We start from the raw sequence: 22,723 nt of genomic DNA on the forward strand, positions 1-22,723 counted from the left end.
TCTACTGTTATTCTTGATCAACCAGGAAGTCTGTAATGCTTGGAACATCCTTAACGATTGGGCTTAGTTTGCTCTTGGCTTGCTTCTTGTTGATGTATTAATAGTCAGTCGGTGTCTTACTTGAAGCCATCCCCGTCTGTTTAGGTTTGGCCATTTTCATGAAAAATTTCAAGGCATCTTCAGGCACAACAGGCTTTGGTGGAGGTGGTGAAGGATGAAAATAAGTCGTGACAATGGCATCCACAATATTTTTGGTTTCATCATCAATGAGTGAATAGACATCATTGGGTTCCACCAACTTCTTAGATGATGTCGTGTGCTTGGATGTTGTAGAACTTGATCTTGTTTTCTGAGCTGATGGCTAGCTTCTTGAGCGATGGACTTCTTCAAGGCGATGACCGAGGAGGTGGACTTCTTTTAGGATATAGCTGAGGAGAGGGAGATCTTTAAGGCGACAGCGGCCCTGGGTGTAGTGTAGAGTAGAGATTCTTGAAAGTTGTCCATGGTGGAAACACTATGTAGACCTTCTCACATGCGATGAATGTGTGCTCGTTCTCTCCTATAGTGTTTGCCCCCTCCTCTGCGGGGTAGTCCACCTCAACATAGCGGTACTGGTCAACTATATCATCTACTTCGACCACGGCGTAGCCCTCCGATATCGAATGTCCATGCAAATATTTATGGGAACCGCGGGGATAAGCCACGCTGAAAGCCACATTGATGATAATGCTCCTAGCACCAATGTGTAGTTCACACGGTGTTCATGCTGTGATGAGGTTCACATCATAAGTGATGGAGTTAGCTTCTGGAACTCCCGTGGATGCACAACTACTTCGACGACACCAGGGTTGGAGCACGTAACATTAGGATACACTGACGGCCGTTCCTGTTCGCTCACATGGCACCACCGTTCACGCATGAGGGCTTGACGTACTGCTTGTGCTATTTTTTCTTCTGTATGTTCTCTCTCTTTTTTTTTAGCGTTTGTTTAAGCATTTCCATCATCCTAGCTTGTTCTGCTTCTCGTTCTGCATCTCGCTCTGCTTGGGATCTCTTTCAACTCTTGTAACTGTCGATGTCGCCTGAAAATCCATATTTACAACCTATCACCCCAACGTCTCGTATGCGACCACTGTGCTCCTTATTTCCCAGGGCCAAGGTGAGTTCATCCCTATCCCTATCTGGCTTGACAGAGCCTTGTGCAGACCGCTTGTAGGCTTCCACAAGCTTTTTTTTTTTTGCAAAATCTTGCGTCACTTCCTGGTCTTTTGAGGTCGTAAAGGATAAGTTTTCATCAGACAATTAAGAAGCACCCCTCCTAAGAAGGAAGTGTGTCGATTGTTCGCTCTAGTCATCCGTCTCAAGCGTGACACCTCTCTCTCACAGTTCATCTAACTATTATTGCCACTACATTTCTTTCCTCACGTACCTACGACTGTCAACTTTGTTGGGGTACAAGTTCTTTTTCGAGTTTGCTTTGTTCACCTCACTCAAACTTTGTGCTTCTTCTAATAACTTGTACTCCACAAAGGCTTGCTAATGATCTTCCAGTTGCGGCTATTTGCAGAAATCTAGTGTTGTATCTTTCTGCACATACATTCTGTTTAGTGTCCCCTTCCAGTTCTTAAATGAAAGGTGCATGATCATTAGCGTCTTACGCTTAACTACTTCCATATTTGTCTCTTCAGGAAAGTCAAAATTCTCTAATATCTTGGGCCACAAGATGTCATTCTTGATCCGATCAGGAACCATATGCGGATCACCTCCTTCGCCAGTCCATAATATATAACTGATGGACACGTGATCCTTAACAGCAATCCCACAAACTGACTTCTATGGCCCCAGAACTCTCTCTGGTGTAGTTGGCTCCCCTGCTGGTGAGATCTCCGTGATCACAAATCGTCCCGTAGGTATCTTCGAGGGATCTCGTACACGATGTCGCTCCTAGGATTGCTCATTGTCGTGACCATCCGGAGCATCAAGCATCTACGCATAAGTGAAAAACTATTGAAAATCTATACGATAATATGTAGAACAGATGTATTCATCTACTTATGAATTATCTCATCGCCTCCACGGGCGTCTATTTGGTCCAGGTTGAGATAGTAGCTCGGGCTACCTTCTTCAATATTTGATGGTGGCACTATATCTCCTTCTAGCACCTAGGCTAGATCGGCGGTTGGTGATGCCATCTCTTCATAGGAGTTTTGCATACGATGATAACGAGTGGTTGAGTATCTACATATAAAGAGCAGAGGAAGGAGGAGATGCAATAAATCCGATGAGGGAGGGAGGGACGTTGTCGAAAGAGTGAGATAACCATGAATAAGTCGATAGATAGAATACATACACATATAATATTGTAAATGAGTACGTTACAACCATATTTAACAAAAAGAAAAATCACATCTTACATAGGAAAATAGACATAAAGGTACCGACAGTTGACACATTGATCTTATAAGTAACATAATCTTACATATCAAAATAATGAGGATTACAAACAGAGCTAGGATTATAATATCTTTACACGTGAAATCACACTTTTTATTATTTTCGAAGTTAGCCAATTTTAACTCAGCTTAAATAATTTGGTTGTTGTATGTCCCAACAGCTTCATGTTTGGACTTGTATCATTTGTAATATGCTTTTTTGAATTCATTAACTTGTGCGTGATATTCCTTCCAACTGGAGAACACTCCACTTTACCGATCACGATGAACAACATACCATGTCATAGCAGTCCTAAATTTTCAAAAATATGTAAAAATGATGTACTACAAACCACATTAATACCAAAGAATGTTCTTAAAAAAAACTATTAGGCACAATGACTCTAGCAAATGACCTTATTAGGACTTCAGTAATGATTACCTGTTCAGAGAAAAAGTATTCTTCTTAAGTTAATGTTTATGTATCAGTCCTACTAGCTCAAAGAGTAACTTCTCTTCCTCTCCGAACAGGTAATCAATACTAAAGTCCTAGAAGTAATAAATAAATACAACCTCGAGTCATATCATCATCACCACTATTTTATTGTATTTTAAAAGAAATGTTTGCTTCTCTGTAGAGAGCATTTACCTGAAAACGGTGTATAACAACTCAATATTAATGTAAAATTTGGAAACATAGCAGCATTTGCATTAGATTATGAAGATAATTACCTTATTTCATCATTTACTCATCTAACAACGAACAACAGAAGGTATGCCTGCCATTTTTTTATAAAAAGTTCTGGGACGTAGTAGGAGAAATGGTTCAACATGAGGTAATTACTGTTCTAAATGGTGGTGACTTTCCATCCGGATGGAATGAAACTAATGTTGTGCTTATTCCGAAAGTGAGAAATCCAGAAAGAATAAAAAGATCCCCAGCCTACCAAATCTTTGTCCAAATCAAAGTGCTTTTGTCCCAAGCCTCTTAATCACCGATAATGTTTTGCTAGCCTATGAGATGTCACACTTTATGCAAAACAAAAGATTTGGGAAGGATGGTTACATGGCTCTCAAATTAGATATGAGTAAGGCATATGATAATGGAGTTTTTTTTGGAAGCAATGCTATCAAAATTGGGTCTTAACCGACATTGGGCACAACTGCTTATGAAATGTGTTCGCACAGTATCTTATAGAATCAAAGCGAATGGCCAATGTTCAGAAACTATTGTTCCGCAAAGAGGACTTAGACAGGGCAATTCACTCTCGCCATATTTTGTTCTAATTTGTGCGGAAGGTTTTTCCTCAATGTTACAGAATGCAGAACATCTCGGTTTGATTCAACAGAATGCAGAACATCTCGGTTTGATTCAAGGTGTAAAGCTATGTCCTAGTGCATTAAGTGTTTCACATTTGCTCTTTGCAGATGACTCTTTAATTTTGCTGAAGGCTGACCAAGGCAAGTGCTTCACAACTTCAAGGTATTTTGGACCTTTATGAATTGAAGTGAACTCCGGCCAAGCTGTCAATAGGGAGAAAACTAGTGTCATGTTCAGCAAAAATACGAGATCTAGTGTGAAGAGTAGTGTGATGCAGACTCTGCAACTAAATTCAGAAGCCCGAAATGGGAAATATCTTGGTTTACCCATATATATAGGCCAATCAAGAAAGAAAGCTTTTTAGTATATCAAGGAGAAAATTTGGAAACGCATACAAGGTTGGAAGGAGAAAATGTAGTCCAAGGCTGGAAAAGAGATTTTAATCAAAGCAGTGGCACAAGCTATTCCTACTTACGCTATGTCCTATTTTGATTTAACAAAAAGCCTTTGTGAAGAGATTAATACGATGATCTGTAGGTATTGGTGGAGCCACATGGACAATGAAAACAACATGCATTGGTTATCCTGGGAAACTTTATCAAAACCCAAAAGAGAGGGAGGCTTCGGATTTAGAGATCTATATGCGTTTAACATGTCAATGCTATCGAAACAAGGTTGCAGACTCCTGCAAAATTCTGATTCTTTATGTGCTAGGGTGCTGAAAGCACTATATTATCCAAATAGTAGTTTGTTGCAAGCTGTTCCTCGTCAAGGTATCTCGTATTCATGGCGGAATGTGCTAAAAGGAGTTGATCTCCTTCAAGAAGGCTTAGTATGGCGAGTAGGCAATGGACAATCAATCAATATCTAGCAAGACCCCTGAATTCCAAGAGGTACAACAAGAAGGCCATGTACATACAGAAGTCAGACACTTGTTACAATGGTTCATGAACTTATCGATCCGCATACGGGTACATGGGATGCGGACCTAGTACATTCTATTTTTTGGCCCGAAGATGCTCAAGTTATTTTGCCGATCCCACTTCGTGATGGTATAGATGATTTCTCAGCTTGGCATTATGATTCGAAAGTCTTGTTTTCAATCAAATCAGCGCATAAGCTTCAGATGCAATTGAACAACCAGCATGCAGTTGAAACTAGTGGAAGTGGTATTATTGACGGTCTGACAACAGAGCTGCAGCTGAAATGGGAAAATATATGGAAAATTCAATGTCCAAACAAAGTTCGGATGTTTTTCTGCCGGTTTGCACATAACAGTCATCCCCTTCAAAAGAACTTAGGTTGTCGAGGCATTGAACGAGACACTATGTGCCCATTATGCCACAGATTGGATGAAGATGGAGGTCATTTGTTTTTCAAGTGCAAAACAGCAAGAAATTGTTGGCTGATTATGCAATGGGAGAGTGTTCGGCAACAACTTATCCTTCTTCCCTCGGCTGTACAAGTAGCAGCTTACATTTTAAATCTTGATGAGTATATGCAAGTTAAATCGGTTATCTTTCTTTGGACACTTTGGTATGAGAGAAATGCAGTAAATGAACATGAAAGGCCAAAATTATATGAGCAAATCCGCGCACTTGCACAACGACAAGCTGATGAGTATATCCAGCATTTGAGCAAAGCGATAACAGAACAAACAAGTGCTTTGCCTCGATAGCTACCTCCTCGGGATGACTTCCTCAAGATAAATTTTGATGGTTCTTTTATGCCAAACAAGCAATCAGGTGGCTTGGGTTTTATTATTAGAGATCACAATGGCCAGTCTTGTGGTGCAGGAACTAGGCATATTGATAACTTGCAGGATGCGCTTTTGTGCTGAAGCTGTGGCATGCATTCAAGCACTCAACTTTGCCTCTAATGCAGGTATGGTCAGAATTATATTAGAAACTGATACACAAAACCTAAAAACTGCTTTGCAAAGCAATATGTTTGATCTAGCGCCATGTGGAGTTCTGATTAGAGAAGTCAAATTCCTCTTTGAAACTAGCTTTATCCATTTCAAAGTTTGTCATAAGTCTAGATGTTGTAATAAGGTTGTTAGATGCATAAGAAAGCCTTAGACAATATCATTAGCCCTAAATCAAACACCAATTTGATGCGGAAGCGTGAGCACATACTGGAGCCGGGAGAACCCATTCGGTTCTTGATCAATTGCTGCAATGGCGACGATCTTCGAGTCGATTCAGCGCTCTTTAGGATCGGGAAGAATTTTTAGGGCGTTTGGGACCTCACGGGTTTTTCATTGTGCCCCGAGAGGCGCCGGGAACCCTTTATATATATAGCGCTGCTCGACTCGGGACCGCAACCAAAAGTTGGTTGCGCCTCCGATCATGGCGCGTACGGAAATGCTGCTTTCTCGGTCTCGTTAGTTAGGATACGTTAGCCGAGATCAATTCCAACATTCTCCCCATTGATCGTAAGGCTAACATCATAAGCCCACTCTCAATGAAACAGCATACCAAGGCAAAGTATTACAGTGGTCAATAAAATGCCACTGAAACCCAAATACCTATAGTGCACCATTCCATCTCGAAATGAAAATTCGTTATATTTAATGGGAGTTGGTTTGTTTAATGGTCCTCTTAATCCAGAATCATAGACTTTCCAATATCCCCATGCCGGCAACATGATCACAAAAAATATGGGGTGGTAAGCCTTTAGTAAGCGGATCCGCAAGCATTAACTTAGTACTTATATGCTTAACACTTATTGTCTGATCCTGGATTCTATTTTTCACAACATGATACTTAATATCGATGTGTTTGGCAGCACCACTCGACTTGTTGTTACTCGTATAGAAAATTACGGGTTGATTATCGCAGTATAATGTAAGTGGTTTTGCAATACTGTCGACCACTTTTAGTCCCGGGATAAAGTTCTTTAGCCATACAGCCTACCCGGTAGCCTCATAACATGCCACAAACTCAGCTTGCATCGTTGAAGATGCTGTAAGTGTCTGCTTGGAGCTTTTCCACGAGATAGCTCCTCCACCGAGGGTGAAGATATAACCTGACGTGGATTTCTTAGTGTCTACACACCCCGCAAAGTCTGCATCCGAATAACCAATGACTTCAAGGTTATCAGATTCTCTAAATATGAGCATGTAGTTTTTAGTGCATTGCAAATAGCGAAGGACTTTCTTAACGGCTTTCCAGTGGTCCAGTCCTGGATTTGATTGATATCTACCAAGCATCCCGGTCACGAAAGCTAAGTCAGGGCGCGTACATACTTGAGCGTACATGATGCTTCCGACAGCTGAAGCATAAGGAACCGTCTTCATTTGATCAATCTCATATTGGTTCCTTGGACACTGATATGTCCCAAACTTATCGCCCTTAACAATAGGAGCAGGCGTGGCAGAGCACTTATGCATATTGTATTTCTTTAGTACTCTGTCAATGTATGCCTTTTGAGACAAACCTAATGCTCCTTTGGACCAATCTCGATGAATTTCAATGCCAAGAACATAAGAGGCTTCACCGAGATCCTTCATATCGAAATTAGAGGAAAGAAATCTCTTGGTCTCAAATAGCATATCCTTATCACTGCTGGCCAATAAGATATCATCCACATAAAGAACTAAGATGGTGAATTTTCCCCTTTTAAACTTTATATAAATGCAGTTATCAACTTCATTTTCTTTAAAGCCAAAATTTCTGATGACTTTGTCAAACTTGAGATACCACTGTCTAGACGCTTGTTTTAGACCATAAATTGATTTCTTAAGGCGACATCCCAAATGTTCGTTGTCTTTCATGGCAAAACCTTCTGTCTGAGCCATGTAAACATTTTCTTCCAAGTCACCATTAAGGAATGCCGTTTTTACATCCATCTGATGCAGCTCTAAATCATAATGCGATGTGAGCGCCATAATTATTCTGAAAGAATCTTTACTTGATACAGGAGAGAAAGTTTCATTATAATCGATTCCTTCTCTTTGCGAGAAGCCTTTAGCTACGAGCCTTGCTTTGAACCTTTCGATGTTCCCATTAGAGTCATGTTTTGTTTTGTAGACCCATTTACAGCCTACTGTTTTGGCTCCATCAGGAATTTCTACTAGGTCCCACACATCATTATCGCTCATAGATTTTAATTCGTCATTCATGGCATTAAGCCACTCAGATGAATGCTTACTCATCATGACTTCTTTATATGAGTTGGGATCTTCTATCTTTCCTATGTCATTAACATCCTCATTCATATAAACAACATAATCATTCAAGATGGCAGGTCTCTTGTCACGCTGTGATCTCCTAATCGGTTCATTATGGACTGCAGGACAAGGACTGGGTACTGCAGGGGACTGCTGAGGCTCATCGTTAGGTATATCATTAGGAATTTCAGAGACCTCAACAGGGGGTGTACTGACGTTAGTTTCTACTGAAGGTGCAACCACCTGAGGCACAGGGATGTGTGACTCTTGTATCAGTGGAGTAGGAACATAAACCCATTTTTCTTCAAGATCAACTTCCCTTGGCTCCATATCCCCGTTTTCAAGAAACACAGCATGTCTTGTTTCTACAAACTTAGTGATCCTATCTGGACAGTAAAAACAATATCCCTTTGATCTTTCTGGATATCCGATAAAGTGACAACTAACTGTCTTAGAATCTAATTTCCCAATATGTGGATTAAAGACTTTAGCTTCAGCTGCACAGCCCCACACGCGTAAATACTTTAAAGAGGGTTTTCTTCCAGTCCATAATTCATATGGTGTTTTTGGAACTGATTTACTGGGAACCCGATTAAGAATGTGTGTGGCTGTCTTAAGTGCCTCCATCCACAGTCCAACTGGTAAACTAGAATAGTTGAGCATACTTCGCACCATGTCCATAAGCGTGCGGTTGCGTCGCTCAGCTACCCCGTTTTGCTGAGGTTCACCAGGTGTAGAATATTGGGCTACTATACTATTTTCCTGAAGGAATCTAGCAAAAGGACCAGGGATTTGCCCATATGTGGCATGCCTCCCATAATATTCTCCACCGCGATCCGATCTCACTACTTTAATCTTCAGGTTGTGCTGATTTTCTACTTCAGCCTTAAATATCTTAAATTTATCGAGAGATTCAGATCGATCTTTAATAGGGTAGATATAGCCGTAACGGGAGAAATCATCAGTGAAGGTAATGAAAGAATCAAAACCGTCAACTGATGTCACAGGAAAAGGACCACATATGTCCGTGTGAATTAATTATAATAATCATGTGCTCCGAGTGGCCCCTTTCTTTATTTGCTTAACATATTTTCCTTTAATGCAATCTATGCAGTGGTCAGAATCAGAGAAGTCTAAGGGTTGGAGAATCTCTTCCTTAATGAGACGCTCCATTCTCCCCCTCAAAATGTGGCCCAAACGGCAATGCCACAGTTTCGAAGAAGTCTCATTAATTGTACTTCTTTTTCTCTTATGGCTTACATCATAAACATTCGTCGTCACAGAGGATTCATTAAGAGGAAGCATATAAAGTTTGTCTTGTCGGATGGCAAGACCAATATCATCTGAATTAAATTTAAGAATGCATTTATTGTCTCCGAAATTACAATAAAAACCATCATCATCTAACATCGAAACTGAAATGAGATTCCTCCTCATAGAAGGAACATAAACTACATTATTTAATCTAAGAGTGAAGCCACTATTAAGAACTAATGGAAGGGATCCGATAGCTTCAACTTGAGCTTCCTTCCCATTGGTCACTCTAAGACTTCGCTCCCCCTTTCTTAATGTTTTCGCCGTAAGGAATCCCTGTAAGGAGTTGGTAACGTGCACAGTGACACCTGAGTCAATCCACCATGAATTGAGAGAAAAATCAGCATAAAGTGATTCATCAATGAATGTTATGAAATCATTACCCTTCTTTGCAAGCCACTTCAGGAAACCAACACGGTCCTTTTGGTAGTGGTCCTTCTTGTGGCAGAAGTGGTATCCGTCATCTTTAGATTCTTGAGAGGCAGGAGTAGAAGGAGCAAATGTCTTGGACGCCCTCTGTGCTGCCTTGTCGTGTTTAGCGACGAAATGCAACTTATTCTTAGACTTGAAATCCCCTTGGAATTTTCTTTTATTCTTGGGGCTGCTTACTTGATTCACAAAATCTTTATTTTCAACCCTCACCCTTTCTTCCTCTTGGACGCACATTGCGATCAAGTCGCTTATGCTCCACTTCTCTTTCTGAGTGTTGTAATTTATCTTAAAAGGAGTAAACTCAGGAGGAAGAGAGGTCATAATGAAGTGGACAAGGAAACCCTCAGAGATTTCCATATCCATACCATTGAGTTTGGCAGCCATATCTGTCATCATCATGATGTGTTCTCTTATGCCACCGGACCCATAATTATACTTAGTGTTGAGGAGCTTCTGAATCAGTGTACTGGCATAAACCTTGGAGGTGCCTTTAAATTGCTCCTCCACAGATGCCAAGTACGTCTTAGCTTTTTCTAAGTTTGGGATTGCTCCCCTTATAGCATCTGATATTGAGTTCCTCATTATCATAAGAGACATGCGGTTGGACCGCTCCCACTTCTCAGAAAGTGAATCATAAGTTTTCTTTAATTCATCGTAATTTTCCACGCCAATGGCGGGAGCTGTGGGAGCGTCAACCCTGAGTGCAGAGTCCAGATCCAAAACACCAAGGACAACAGTCACCTTAGCTTTCCAAGAAGGAAAATTATTGCCCGTAAGTTGCTCTATGCCGTCAATAGTGGCGGCAATAGAGGAAGCGTTAAGAGCTGGAGAGAAGAATTGGGCCAGATCAGTAAACTTATCACAAGGAAATAATTTGCACGAAAATAACCCTACGTTGGTTTGATTAAAATCATGCAAAAAATAAAACTCCAATCCGCATCACCGTTGGGCAGAAAACGGAAAAGAATTTAAATTAAACACATAAAGATGGCACATAATTACAATCAACTTTGGTCAGAAAGTAATTATGAACCTATATAAATTGATCGTAAAATTCTCCGGAAAATTTTTCCCGTTGGATCCAATTGAACCAGAGAATTAACAACAATATTTTATACATTAATCATCATTGATTTTGGGCTATTTTCATTAGATATTCCAGTGCATAAATGAAAAAACGTTAGAAATCACTGGAAATTCCAAATAAATGGAAAAATCCCAAAGCATTAAAGAAAACAGCCCAAGAAGGCTTTTCGGCCCAGCTTGGCCCATCAGCACGGCCTGGCTCAGAGGCTTTCGCGTGCACGCCCCGGCCCGGCCGAGGGCACGGCCCAGCTACCGCGCCCGGCCCATGATTGCTTTCGCGCGTGCGCCGGCCCGAGCGAGGGCAGAGCCCAGCCATCGCGAACGGCCTATTCTGTCTTTGCGCGCGCGCCGGCCCGAAGCGTTTCAACCGTTCATCGCGATCGACGGCTAGCCGACGAAAACGCCCAGTATAAAAGCTGTCGGCCGAAACCCTAACCCTAAAAAAACATTCTCCTCCCGAAGAATCCGCCCGATCCGAGAGATTTCCGGCGACGGAAACGCTGGCCCGGCCAGGAGAGAGAGACGACCATGGCCGCCGGTCACCCGAGAGAGAGACGAGTGATGAGTGCGCGACGAGGGGAGGAGCCCCGTCCCGCGGAGGAGGCGAGGAAAAACCGGAAGAACCGCGCGCGCGCACAAGGAAGATCCCGCCGGAGGAGAGCTCCGACGAGCACGAACTGGGCGCCGGAGCTGTAAGTCCCCCCACCCCCTGCTTACTATTGCTCTGTGTTCTGAGAAAAGGGCTAAGGGTTCGGGATTTGGGGAAACTTGGGGTTTAGGGTTCGGATTTGTGGGGGGGGGGGGGGGGAATTGGGGATTTCTTAAGGTTTTTTTTAATTTCCCCAATTACCCTCCTTCTAATTGCTTCAGGGAGCATTATTTGCTTAATCCCGAGAAGGATCTCCCAAGAACGTGCCAACCCATGCCACACAAACACATATATGTGTATAAACACGGCTAAATCATGACAAAATGACTCTAATCCGAGAGGGAAAACCCTAGATCATATTAATCCGAGTCTAATTGAGGCTAATTCATATAATTTAAGCTTTAAACAGAAGCAATCAAGGCCTAAACTTTCTTAATTGAGAATAACAGTGCTAAAATTTAATCAAAGGAGCCTAATTAACATTAGCCAAACCTAATTGACATCAATTATACCTAGACATGATCATTCAGGACTAATTGGTCATCAAAAAAACATAATTAAGTCTAATAGGGGTCTGATTAGGGCTAAAGACGGCTCTGGTACCATTGTTAGATGCATAAGAAAGCCTTAGACAATATCATTAGCCCTAAATCAAACACCAATTTGATGCGGAAGCGTGAGCACATACCGGAGCCGGGAGAACCCATTCGGTTCTTGATCAATTGTTGCAATGGCGACGATCTTCGAGTCGATTCAGCGCTCGATCAGGAAGAATTTTTAGGGCGTTTGGGACCTCATGGGTTTTTCATTGTGCCCCGAGAGGCGCCGGGAACCCTTTATATATATAGCGCTGCTCGACTCGGGACCGCAACCAACTTTTGGTCGCGCCTCCGATCATGGCGCGTACGAAAATACTGTTTTCTCGGTCTCGTTAGTTAGGATACGTTAGCCGAGATCAATTCAAACAAAGGTTACTCACGAACTTACCAATCTAGGTTCAATGATGGAATTAGTGATGCTATGCAATGGCATGAGTCAGTTCTAACTGTTGTAATACTGTTGGTGTCCAGTGATCTTGTTGTCTCATGGTTTTAATGGAATGCAATGATATTCTCTTTTAAAAAACTCTGAACTCGGCCTGAATGTCCTCACCCAACAGTCACTGGTCAATCTAGTCGACCTTGTCCAACTGCAACATGCAAGGCTGCTCTGCTTTGAAAACGGAATCGGCGTGGGTTTGCGGATGAGCCGTGTGCAAACTTATCCAAGAGGAATATTCATCGTCAGTTTGCTCAGACAACTATTTTGCGAAGAAGGTTGTTCTGATGATAATGTTTTCCAACGTCCGAGCGTGATCGTCATCAAGCCAGCTGATACAGTTGTATTCGACAGTCCACACCACTCCAGCTAGCTCCACCATGCCCGAGAAAAGCCGAGGAAACGTGACACCTCTAGGTAAGCTGTAGCGATAGCGACTGGGGCCCCGGAACAGGTCGACTTGGAGGGGAGAAGCGGATCAACGCAACACTACGGCCCAACTGCGTGCTTCACTCGTACACGCGCACGCAGCGAGATTGCAGACGCGGACGCGGTGGTCACAGCTGAGAGACAGGGACCATGCCGGCCGGGGCGACACGGTGGTCACCGCGCCGAGCGCAACGGTTCCTGCCAGCCCTTTTGGGCAAAAAACCGGCCCAAAGAACTCATGAGAGACGGAGGCGTTTTACCGGCAAGCTGCGACGCGTACGGTGCTGCAACTTGTCTGCTGGGGAATAAGCGGCGAGGAGAGAGCAGAGAAGCGACGCCAAACGCCTGGGGTGCCTTGGCTCCTTTCGGTTTTGAGATTGGCGAGCATGGCAAGGGGAGGCGGGCCGCGGTCCACACGACGCCCCTCATGGGCCCCACCACGGCGCACGCGCAAGTCGACAACATCAACGCCACCGGTCCGTCGGTCGGTCTCGGACTCGGTCCCTCGCGGTGTCGCCCCAACTCGCTCCCCTCCACCTGATGAGCTGTTGCCCATCTCCCGCCGTCACGGACCTACAGATGACAATGGGTAGAGTCAGGTGCGAGGAGCAAACTCACACTATACTCACCGCTCAGCCTCGCTACCCTATCCATACCTCTAGTGGTTGGTGGGTAAAATTAGGCCTCATGTATAAGAATTTTTTTATATAAATTTTCTTCCATATATATTTGATATTTCTTCAGTCTAGAGGTATAATAGTAAAAAAACTTACAACCATCGTCACTCTTGTATGTCATTTTATGTGTGATATTAAAGAAGAAAAAGTAATTGAACAAAGTTGATGCTAGCGGAAGAAAAAGTGATTAAGCTTAAAATCTAAATGGGCTTTTCGGACTATTGGACGATTCTCACATAACAAAAATAAATTGAGATGATTATCACGGGCACTATCTGAAAGGTTGCTACATCCATTCTATTTCGGCATCTATGTAACAGAGTAATATTTGATGCAATTGATGTACCAGCAGACTGCATGACGAATGCTTAAACTTATTTTTTTTTCATCTAAAGAAGACTTATTTTGTTGGATCATTGATTTCACGGACAATGGATCTACATAACTGAACTTACCACTCTGATCCGCTGATATGGCCCCCATTGTGGCCAGAGGAGCACAAGACTGACATATTCCAACTGCTCTGATTTGCTCTAAACCCATGATCAGAAACTACACGTCTCGAATAGCCCATGCACATCTTGCATGGATGGGAATGGGATGGGATCGTTCTCATAAGTGTCTGAACCAATCTAGAGATCGATGATCCGACACGTCACTGATCAACGCTAGATAAGAAAGCGACCTGTGCCGAAATGGAGCCTTTTTTTTTTGTCCCACGCTCTATTGGTACGGGCCTGGTCCAAATAAGAGCATCAAGACCCGTACCAATAAACTATTCATCCCATTGGTAAGGTTGCTGCCGTGTCACCTTGGGTTTGGCATGGACGTAACTTGGAAGCTACCAGCCTACGGCAACAAGATAAGATGCTGTGTCAATGAACAGCATCGCCTCACAGCTCACACACTAGTGTACAGAACTGTACTCCACCATCGCCAAATACGAGTAGTATATATAGGCAGCAAGTGTGCGTTCAAAACAAATCTGATGGAACAGGGCCATACACTCGAGTCACGATCAGACAACTGGTTCTCAATTCCAGTCTCACTCTCACCAGATATGCAAGGGTCACATCGTTTTCCTCTCCGTTTTCTTTCCTTAATAGCGGAAATTTATTCAGCAACGCATCGCTGTCCGGGTTGCTTTCGCAGGTATCGGTAGGTTGGTAGCATTGGAGTCCAGTTAGTGCCGTAGTGATGCACAATCTGAACCTAAAAGGTTCCAAGCACAACTGATTCTGGAGAGTTGTTCATAGTTGAGCTCTCTCACATGGTTTGGGTACAACAGCAAATCAGCATTTGATCAGTGGATGCAGCTTCTGCTTTGGAGATTGGAGCCGCCTCTGGCCCTTTGCAGGTACCGAAACCAAACCTATTAATTTTAGTACTTGCAACCTGGTTACACTCACATGACAATGTATCTATCTGTTCAATTATTATGGACAGATAAGAGGCCTGATCAAGACCTACAATAATTGAGCTACAACCGATAGTGTACTAAACATCCCAGAATGAAAATGCAGTGAAATGGTCATAAGCTGAGTTGGCACGGCAATAGAACACATATCACTTTCATGACGAATAAAGGATCACCTTCATTTGCATCTAATCAATCAATATCCAATACAACACAAGAACCCTAGCAATCTTCTACTTTAATCTTAGCAAATGACATAAACAGTTAGCAAATCTGCAAACTTCCAGGCAATTCTCGAGTTAAGATCACAGCATACATGATCAAGGGGCAACTACAAGGCAGTACAGAGCCAGATAAAGAAACATGAAAAGATTGGGGAGTGAAGACACTAAACGAATGAACACAAGGATCACTTGAGCCTTCTGCTTTCACAGAGCTTGAGATTTTGTACAGGCTACTTTTCTATCTTCCATCAGCAGAGGTGAATGACTCTGCAAATCCTGGAGGCCTCGTAGGTATGCTTGTCTGAGTGTTATCCAGGCTTGCAACGAATGAAGAGGTTGCTCCATCAAAATGGCTGCTATCCTCAAAGGCTTGCCATTTCTTCAGTGCCTGAGGCAGCGTCATGTCCAGGTCGATACCATAGCTGTCGTCTGAGTCTGGATCAGATGGTTTCCACACATCTGAAAGGGTAGAGAGCACATTGACAGCATGGCCCATGTCGGGCCTCTGGTGTGGTTCCCTAGCACAGCAGTGGCCAGCAAGCTCTGAAACGGTGCTAACACTAGCAAATGTCTCCTCGTCAAGGTCAATAACTGGGTCGATTGCTTTTCGGAAAGTGTCCTTGTTGAGCTGCATTCTCCGGAACCACGTAACTAAGTGCATACTGTCCTCGGGCTGAGTTTCATCAAGCGCCTTGCGTCCAGTGATCAGTTCCATCAAGATGACACCAAAGCTGAAGACATCAGCCTTTGTGGTTACTCGTCCAGTAACTGCATATAAAATGTTAATTTCTGTTAGACAGATGTTGCGAGTAGCAGATATGAATTCATCAACACACGCTTTTCAAAATGCAGCTTAGCTCAAATAATCAATTAGTACAAGTCAGTAAAGATGATACAGCTATCAATTTAGATATCCTGTTTTCCAACAGCAAGATGCTGTACATTGCTAGCTGCTAGCTAAAGGTACAATTAAAGCTCCATTAATGCCCTGAGGATATTGAAAGTATCAGCGGGCAAAAGAATTCTTAACTTTATGAATATGGTTGTTAATCACGGTGGCACACATAAATTGCCCAGTACGTACACTATAACATCTGTATTTTGTATAACATCTGTGTTCGTACAATGTGGCATCCATACTTTGCGTAAACAGAACAGTAATTCAACCATAGATTGTAACATTTGGAAGATTAAAAGATCAACTACGTTCTAACATCTGATTAAATGGACCAACTAAGCAAATAAACTCATCCTATTTAATCACTGAAAAAGGTTGCCCAAGAATTAAATATACGGTTGAGTAATGTATTTCAATACTTTTCAGGTATCACATTTGGAATCTTCAAATTTGCTAGGTGAGCACCTAAAGTAACTCTTATGAAAAATATTATGAATCTTCCAGATAGCAAGGCAAGAGAATTAAGTCGCAACTGAATTGCGATATCAGAGGAAAGCTATAAAAATGAAATTATTCACTTAGATTATAACAGATATGCCATAGTTTAAATGTATTGTGCTTGTTAATTGAACTGAACAGAAGTATCTAAATACGTAAGCAAAAGAAATATAGGATGATCACCTGCATACTCCGGGGCAAGGTACCCAAAAGTGCCAGCAAGTCTTGTCTCCACTGAGACACACTTCCCATCAGCAGGTGCAAGCCTGACCAATCCAAAGTCCGCCACCTTCGCCTTCATGTCGTCACCAAGAAGTATGTTTGATGGCTTCAAGTCTCTGTGGATGAAGGTCTGTTGGGCAAGGCTGTGGAGGTACTCAACACCCCTTGCAACATCAAGTGCAATGCTTAGCCGCTTTTTCCATTCCAATGGCCGCAGATTGTTCTCTGACCACTCAAACAAGTGTTGGCTGAGTGTCCCCTGTGGCATGTACTCATATACAAGAATCCTCTCATTCCCATCGAGGCAATAGCCAAGCAGTGACACTAGGTTCCGGTGACGGACCTTGGTCAGCACAGCAATCTCTGATTTAAACTCATTTAGCCCCTTGTTACCCATCACACCAGCCTCCATCCGCTTCACAGCAATCTTTGTGCCGTCGTGAAGCTCACCCTTGTAAACAGTGCCAAACCCACCTCGACCAAGGATGTTCTCCTCACTGAAGTTGTTGGTCACATTGCGGAGAACTTGGATTGAAATGACCATATTTCCACTTTCAACAACATGAATGTCCCGTGGACCACTGCTTGCTTGGCTCGTCTCATTTGCACGAGCACCGCCGTTGGTATTCCCCCCTGCAACTGTGATTTTAACCATGTCATCTGAACCTGAGTGTCGGGGATGGATGACCATTGCATGTGGACTCTGCACCCTTCCAAAAGGCTTCTGCTTCCTCTTGTAGCAATAGAATCCTAATGCAGCAACAAGGCTTAGTCCAGCAACTGCACCAACCACTGAGCCTGCAATGACCCCAACAGAAGAGGATCCCCCATTGTTTCCACTGCTTCCACTGCCTCCTCCACCAGATGGACTGTTGCTGCTGGTACCACCTGATCCTGCTGTTGAAGCAGGAGCATTCTTGCCAATGTTTGGGTTGCCATCAATTTTCACCAGCACATTCTTGGCAGCAAAGGTAGGTACTTTCCCATAAAGATTGTTTTTTGACAGATCAACCTCACTCAGTGCAGGCAATGCGGCAACTTCCTCTGGCACTGTTCCAGTAATGTTGTTATTAGCAAGAACCAGCCTCTTCAGTGAGGCAATCTTCCCAATGGCTGGTGAGATGATCCCGCTGAGCCCCATCTTGTTAAAATTCAGCAGTATAATTCTACCATTTATGTCACATTCAACACCAAGGAAATTGTTACACGGATCATTCCCATTCCAACTGTCCGCAAGCTTCACCGGGTACATGAACCCACCAGCCACCTCAAGCAGCAGGCTCACACGGGGATCGCATGGCTTTCCAGCATCCGGCAAGCAGAATCGCTCTCCAGCCTGCAGCATGTCGACATCCACCCCAACAAACTGGGGCCTCGGCCCCTGCAGCAAATTATTTGTCAGGGTCACCTTCTTCAAAGCCTTCAACTTGACAAGGCTGTCTGGCACCGGCCCGGTGAGCTGGTTGTCGCGAAGCTCCAAAACCCGAAGATTAACAAACCCCGCAAAGTCCGGCAAGGGCCCGGTGAAGGCGTTAGATTGCAGCCACAGCTCCTCCAGAGACGTCATGTTGGTGATAAAGCTAATCGACCCATTGAACGGGCTGTCCCCGGCTTGGTTGTTGAGCCAGAGCGACAGCAACGGTGCGCCGACCAGAGACGCCGGTACGGGCCCCGACAGCAGGTTGTAGGCCAGATGCAGCTGCTGAAGCGACGGCATCGCCGAGATGAAGAAGTCCGGGAGCGTACCGGAGACGTTGGCGCCGTTGGCGGAGAAGTTGGTGAGGGAGGTGCAGGCGGCGAGGTCGGGCGGCAGCGTCCACGGCGCGAACGGGTTGTGGTCGATGTCGACGGCGGTGAGGCCGGTGAGGCCCTTGAAGAAGTCGGCGGGGATGGAGGTGAAGCTGTTGTTGTGGGCCAGGAGGACCTGGAGCGTGGATAGCCCCGCAAGCGAAGGCAGCGGGCCGGAGAGCGAGTTGTCGAAGACCTCGAGGCGCGTGAGCGCGGTGAGGTTGCCCACCTCCGGCGCCAGGGTCCCCGTGAGGCCGCGCTTCCCGACCTGGATCGCGGTGACGCGGCCGGACGAGTCGCAGGTCACCCCGGACCACGGCTTCGGCGAGCAGGGGTCGCCGGAGACGTCCCAGCCGAGCGTCTCGTCCGCGCCCAGCGCCTTTGCCACAGCCCGCATCGCCGCCGCGTCCGACGCCAACGTCTCCGCCGCCGCGCCGACCGCGAGCATCATCAGGGCCAGGAGCAACGGCGCGCACCGGAGGCCGGCGACGGCCCCACCGCTCTCGCGCCGCCGCCACCACGCGGTGGAGGCGGTAGGAGACAGCATTGCGTTAGAGGGAGGGGGGAGGGGAGAACAGAGAAACAGGAGTAAGTTTTGGGTAGCGAGATTTTAAGTGAAGAGAGAGAGGGGAGAGTACAAGGCACATGGGCAGAGGGAGAGGGGCGGTGGCACATGCGTGGGCCCCGCCGTGTGTGAGGAGCGCCGATTTTAGGGTTGCCCCCAGCCCGGCGCGAAAATGACGGAACTGCCCCCTCGCAGTCGCGCCGGTTTGAACCCGGTCTGGCGCAACGGCGAGGGCACGACAAGCCGGGGAAGAGATGACGACGCCAGCTCTCGCTGACGCGTGGGGACCACGCGGGGCGAGCTGGAAAGGCGGGATCCCCGCACATAAAGGCGGTGCGATTTCTGTCTGTCTCTGCGCTGGAGCAGAGCTGGACGCCCGCGGGGGGCCCACATGGCAGCTTCACGGGGGCTCACGCGTGCGGTGGAACGGGGGCAGCGTGGAGGAGTGGGGGAAAAAAAGGCAAAGGGAATCCTAGACGGCTCTCCTAAGGTGGGGCCCGGCTGCCGTGTCGAGTCGACGCTGGGCGGTCGTGGGCTCACGGTGTCAGCCGGCGTGCCGCGTCCGGCTCCAGCATTCAATGTAGGACGGGGAAGGGATTCTCTGCATTTTGAATCATATATTTTTTTAAACAATATTATTTTATTAAAAAAAATATTATTTAAAATCGGGAAGTTGTATAAATATGTGTCGATAGACTCTCCGGTTGCCGACTAATGTGTTATCGGTAATTGGAGTACTAACTTAGTCCCTTATCGATAACTGAAGAGTCTATCGATATTTGATGTGTTGATAAGTTACGGATAGGAAGATATGTTGGCGTCACACAGACTATTAGCATGCACGTAGCACTTCTTGACTCTCCCATGTTAGGATGAGCAGGTCCTGGTGGCAGTTGGTAAGCTAACAAACTCTGTTGATAGTTGGTATGTCAACAGGTTGTCAAATAGGATATCAACACTTCAATTGTTGATAACACGTTAGTCGACAATTTTAGCGCCGACTGTTACTTATTTCTGCAACGTTTCCATTTTAAATAATATTTTTGCATTTTCTAAGAAAAAATAATACTATTAAAAAAAATTTGAATCCATTGGAGCGGTAGACGATGACTGCGAAATCACGCTTGATGCTTTGGATTGAAGGCTGCAAAAGCGCTCTCTAGTTGTACACACCGACGTACTGGTCCACTCCATCATTAGGTACGGTCAAATGTGAAACACTACAACTGTTCCACGCAGTACTATGTGGCATCTCTATGCTACTAATCATGTTTAGGGATGGTATGGATCGATCATGTTATGTTAATTAACTAACAAAAGTGAATCAATAGATGGTTTTATGCTCATCCCTTGTTATGTTAGAGCGGCCGGACGGAGCAGTGACAACGGCATGGGAGCCGGGGAGCAGCAAGACTGCGGCGGTTCCACTGCGCAACATACTAGGAATGAAAATCCAAGGGGAGCAAGTGGAGATGAGGGTTAAGAAGATGGTGCTCACGGTTGTCTCGGGTGATTCCACCATACTCCCTCCATTTATAAATAATTAATAACTTTAACTTTAGTATTGAAAATTTGATCATTGATTTTTTATAATGTTATGAGAGTACTTTTGATAGCATATCAAGTGATACTTATGCTATATCAATCAACTAAATATTTAAAAAACTACAGTTAGTCAAAATACTTGTAAATGGAGGAAGTAGTTTATATGGGAGGTGGATGCCGACATCGACAGCGGCACCATGGTTTGTTTAGCACTTCATTTTGGTTTCTTTTAGCTCTATAGGAATTTCGGTGAAATTCATTTGATAATTGTCGGACATGAAGAGAACACACGTCTTCTAGAAGAAAATTTAGTTCGTATCACTCAAACTTTTATATACCCTACTCTTCAATGTTTGTTACGAAATCCTAAAAATTGGCACGATGTACCACTATTCGAGAATTCTTGCCACGATTTGTCGGGGGCACTTGGTCTTATGATGACATGTCGATTGAAATGCAAGTATCCTTGATTGCCGGTGACAGTCTGGATTTGGTGGCGGTATGGAGCATCATTCTCTGTGTAGATTCCACAATTCAACCGAGAAGAAGAAAATGCAAGAGACGAAGGAATACTCGCGGCTGGAAATCTTTCGTTTCACCTGCCAACCCATCATGTCCACATGATTCCTGCATCGGTCGTTACACCTGTTGCCATGGCACGCCCACCTGACCAGTCACCATTATCCATGTGGGAGCATCGTTCTAGGTTCTGTTTTTTACTCCCTGAGAACGCTTCGAAGCGAGCGCGGTTGAGGAGCCAAATAGCCCGAGGCAAGCTGAGGGGCTGCCGCCGCTCGCGACATGGGTGCGTGTGACTGACTGTTCGTGCCACAGGCGTCCGGCCCCGTCCACCGTCCAGTCGCCCTGCCTCCCTGACCGGAGGTCGATTAAGGCTGCCTTCCGTACGTCGGTACAGTGACCAAGCCTGCAGTGCAGAGACAAGCAGCAACCGGGGCCCAAAAGGCACGAGCTGCTGCTGTTGATCGGCTAGGGCAGCTCCAACCTGCCAACAATGGTCACCTCAGCTATTATAAGGATCTATTTTTGTTTCAGTTAAGTACTACGAAAATATTTTATAGACTGTGAATTGTAAAAGTTAGATTGTAAAAACTGAATTGTACAATCTGTATAAGCTGGTGAAAAATATATTGCTGGACTGTTATAATATGAGAGCTAGATTGCACAGTTTGCATGTTTATTTCAGTTTATAGATTATACTGGTCCTAATTCACATCAGATTTTTAGTCAGTGGAGGAGAGAGAAGAATCTTGCATGTACCGACGCTACTGCAAGCGATAGCTACAACAACGCTCACGGGACCCACCGCCCACGTCTCCTCCCCTCCCTCTCTCTACGCTTCTCTTCCTCATGCCTGGGGTGGCTCGACCTTGTCGAGAAGAGGTCGCGCGTCAATGGTGATAGAGGCGCGACAAACTTGGGTAGCACGGCTAGATCTTGGCGGCATCGAGAGCAGTGTTGGTCGTATCCCGTCAACGTCAAGGCTTCGACGCGACTGCACAGGAGGTGAATGCGGCGATGGCGACGACAATCCAATTCCCCCTCCACTTCTTTCTGCGGCCATACTCCCAGAGCAAAACCGTAATCCGTCGCTGCAACTTCACCATGGACTTGCTTAGCCATGGACTCCGCAACTGCAACTTCTCCAGCGATCTGGGCCTTGATTAGGCGACGGAGGTGTCGATGGGGGAGGGCGCCAGTCGAGGTGGGTGGAGGACGACAGAGGGGGAAAGGTAGCGGACGACACTAAAGTGGTAGAAGGCAGCGACCGATGCTGGAGGTCGAGGGCAGTGGAGGAGGTGCTTACCAGCAATAGCAGTTAAAAGCGGGAACAGCTCACCGATTCCATCGTGCATGATCGCTACATTAAGGGTGTGATTGGTTGACTGATTGACTGTATATGCAGGCTGAGGAGAAGCAGACCGAGTTGTATTATATTTATTAAAAAGAATAGTGTTTGGTTGGTTGTATCTGTTTGGATAGACTGAGTTGAGTT

General features: G+C 44.9%; 1 protein-coding gene across 1 annotated transcript; it reads right to left on the bottom strand.

Annotated features, from left to right (window-relative positions):
• Positions 1–15,122: 15,122 nt before the first annotated feature.
• LOC133913168 (receptor protein kinase TMK1-like) lies at positions 15,123–19,226 on the bottom strand. The gene is made up of 2 exons (XM_062356234.1): positions 16,773–19,226; positions 15,123–15,961 (listed from the first exon to the last, which is right to left on the bottom strand). Exons 1-2 carry the CDS (start codon positions 19,144–19,146, stop codon positions 15,432–15,434), a joined length of 2,904 nt encoding a protein of 967 aa, XP_062212218.1. The 5' UTR covers positions 19,147–19,226; the 3' UTR covers positions 15,123–15,431.
• Between the last annotated feature and the right edge of the window lie 3,497 nt (positions 19,227–22,723).

The sequence above is a fragment of the Phragmites australis genome, chromosome 3 (assembly GCF_958298935.1).
Source record: "Phragmites australis chromosome 3, lpPhrAust1.1, whole genome shotgun sequence".
Lineage (NCBI taxonomy): Eukaryota > Viridiplantae > Streptophyta > Magnoliopsida > Poales > Poaceae > Phragmites > Phragmites australis.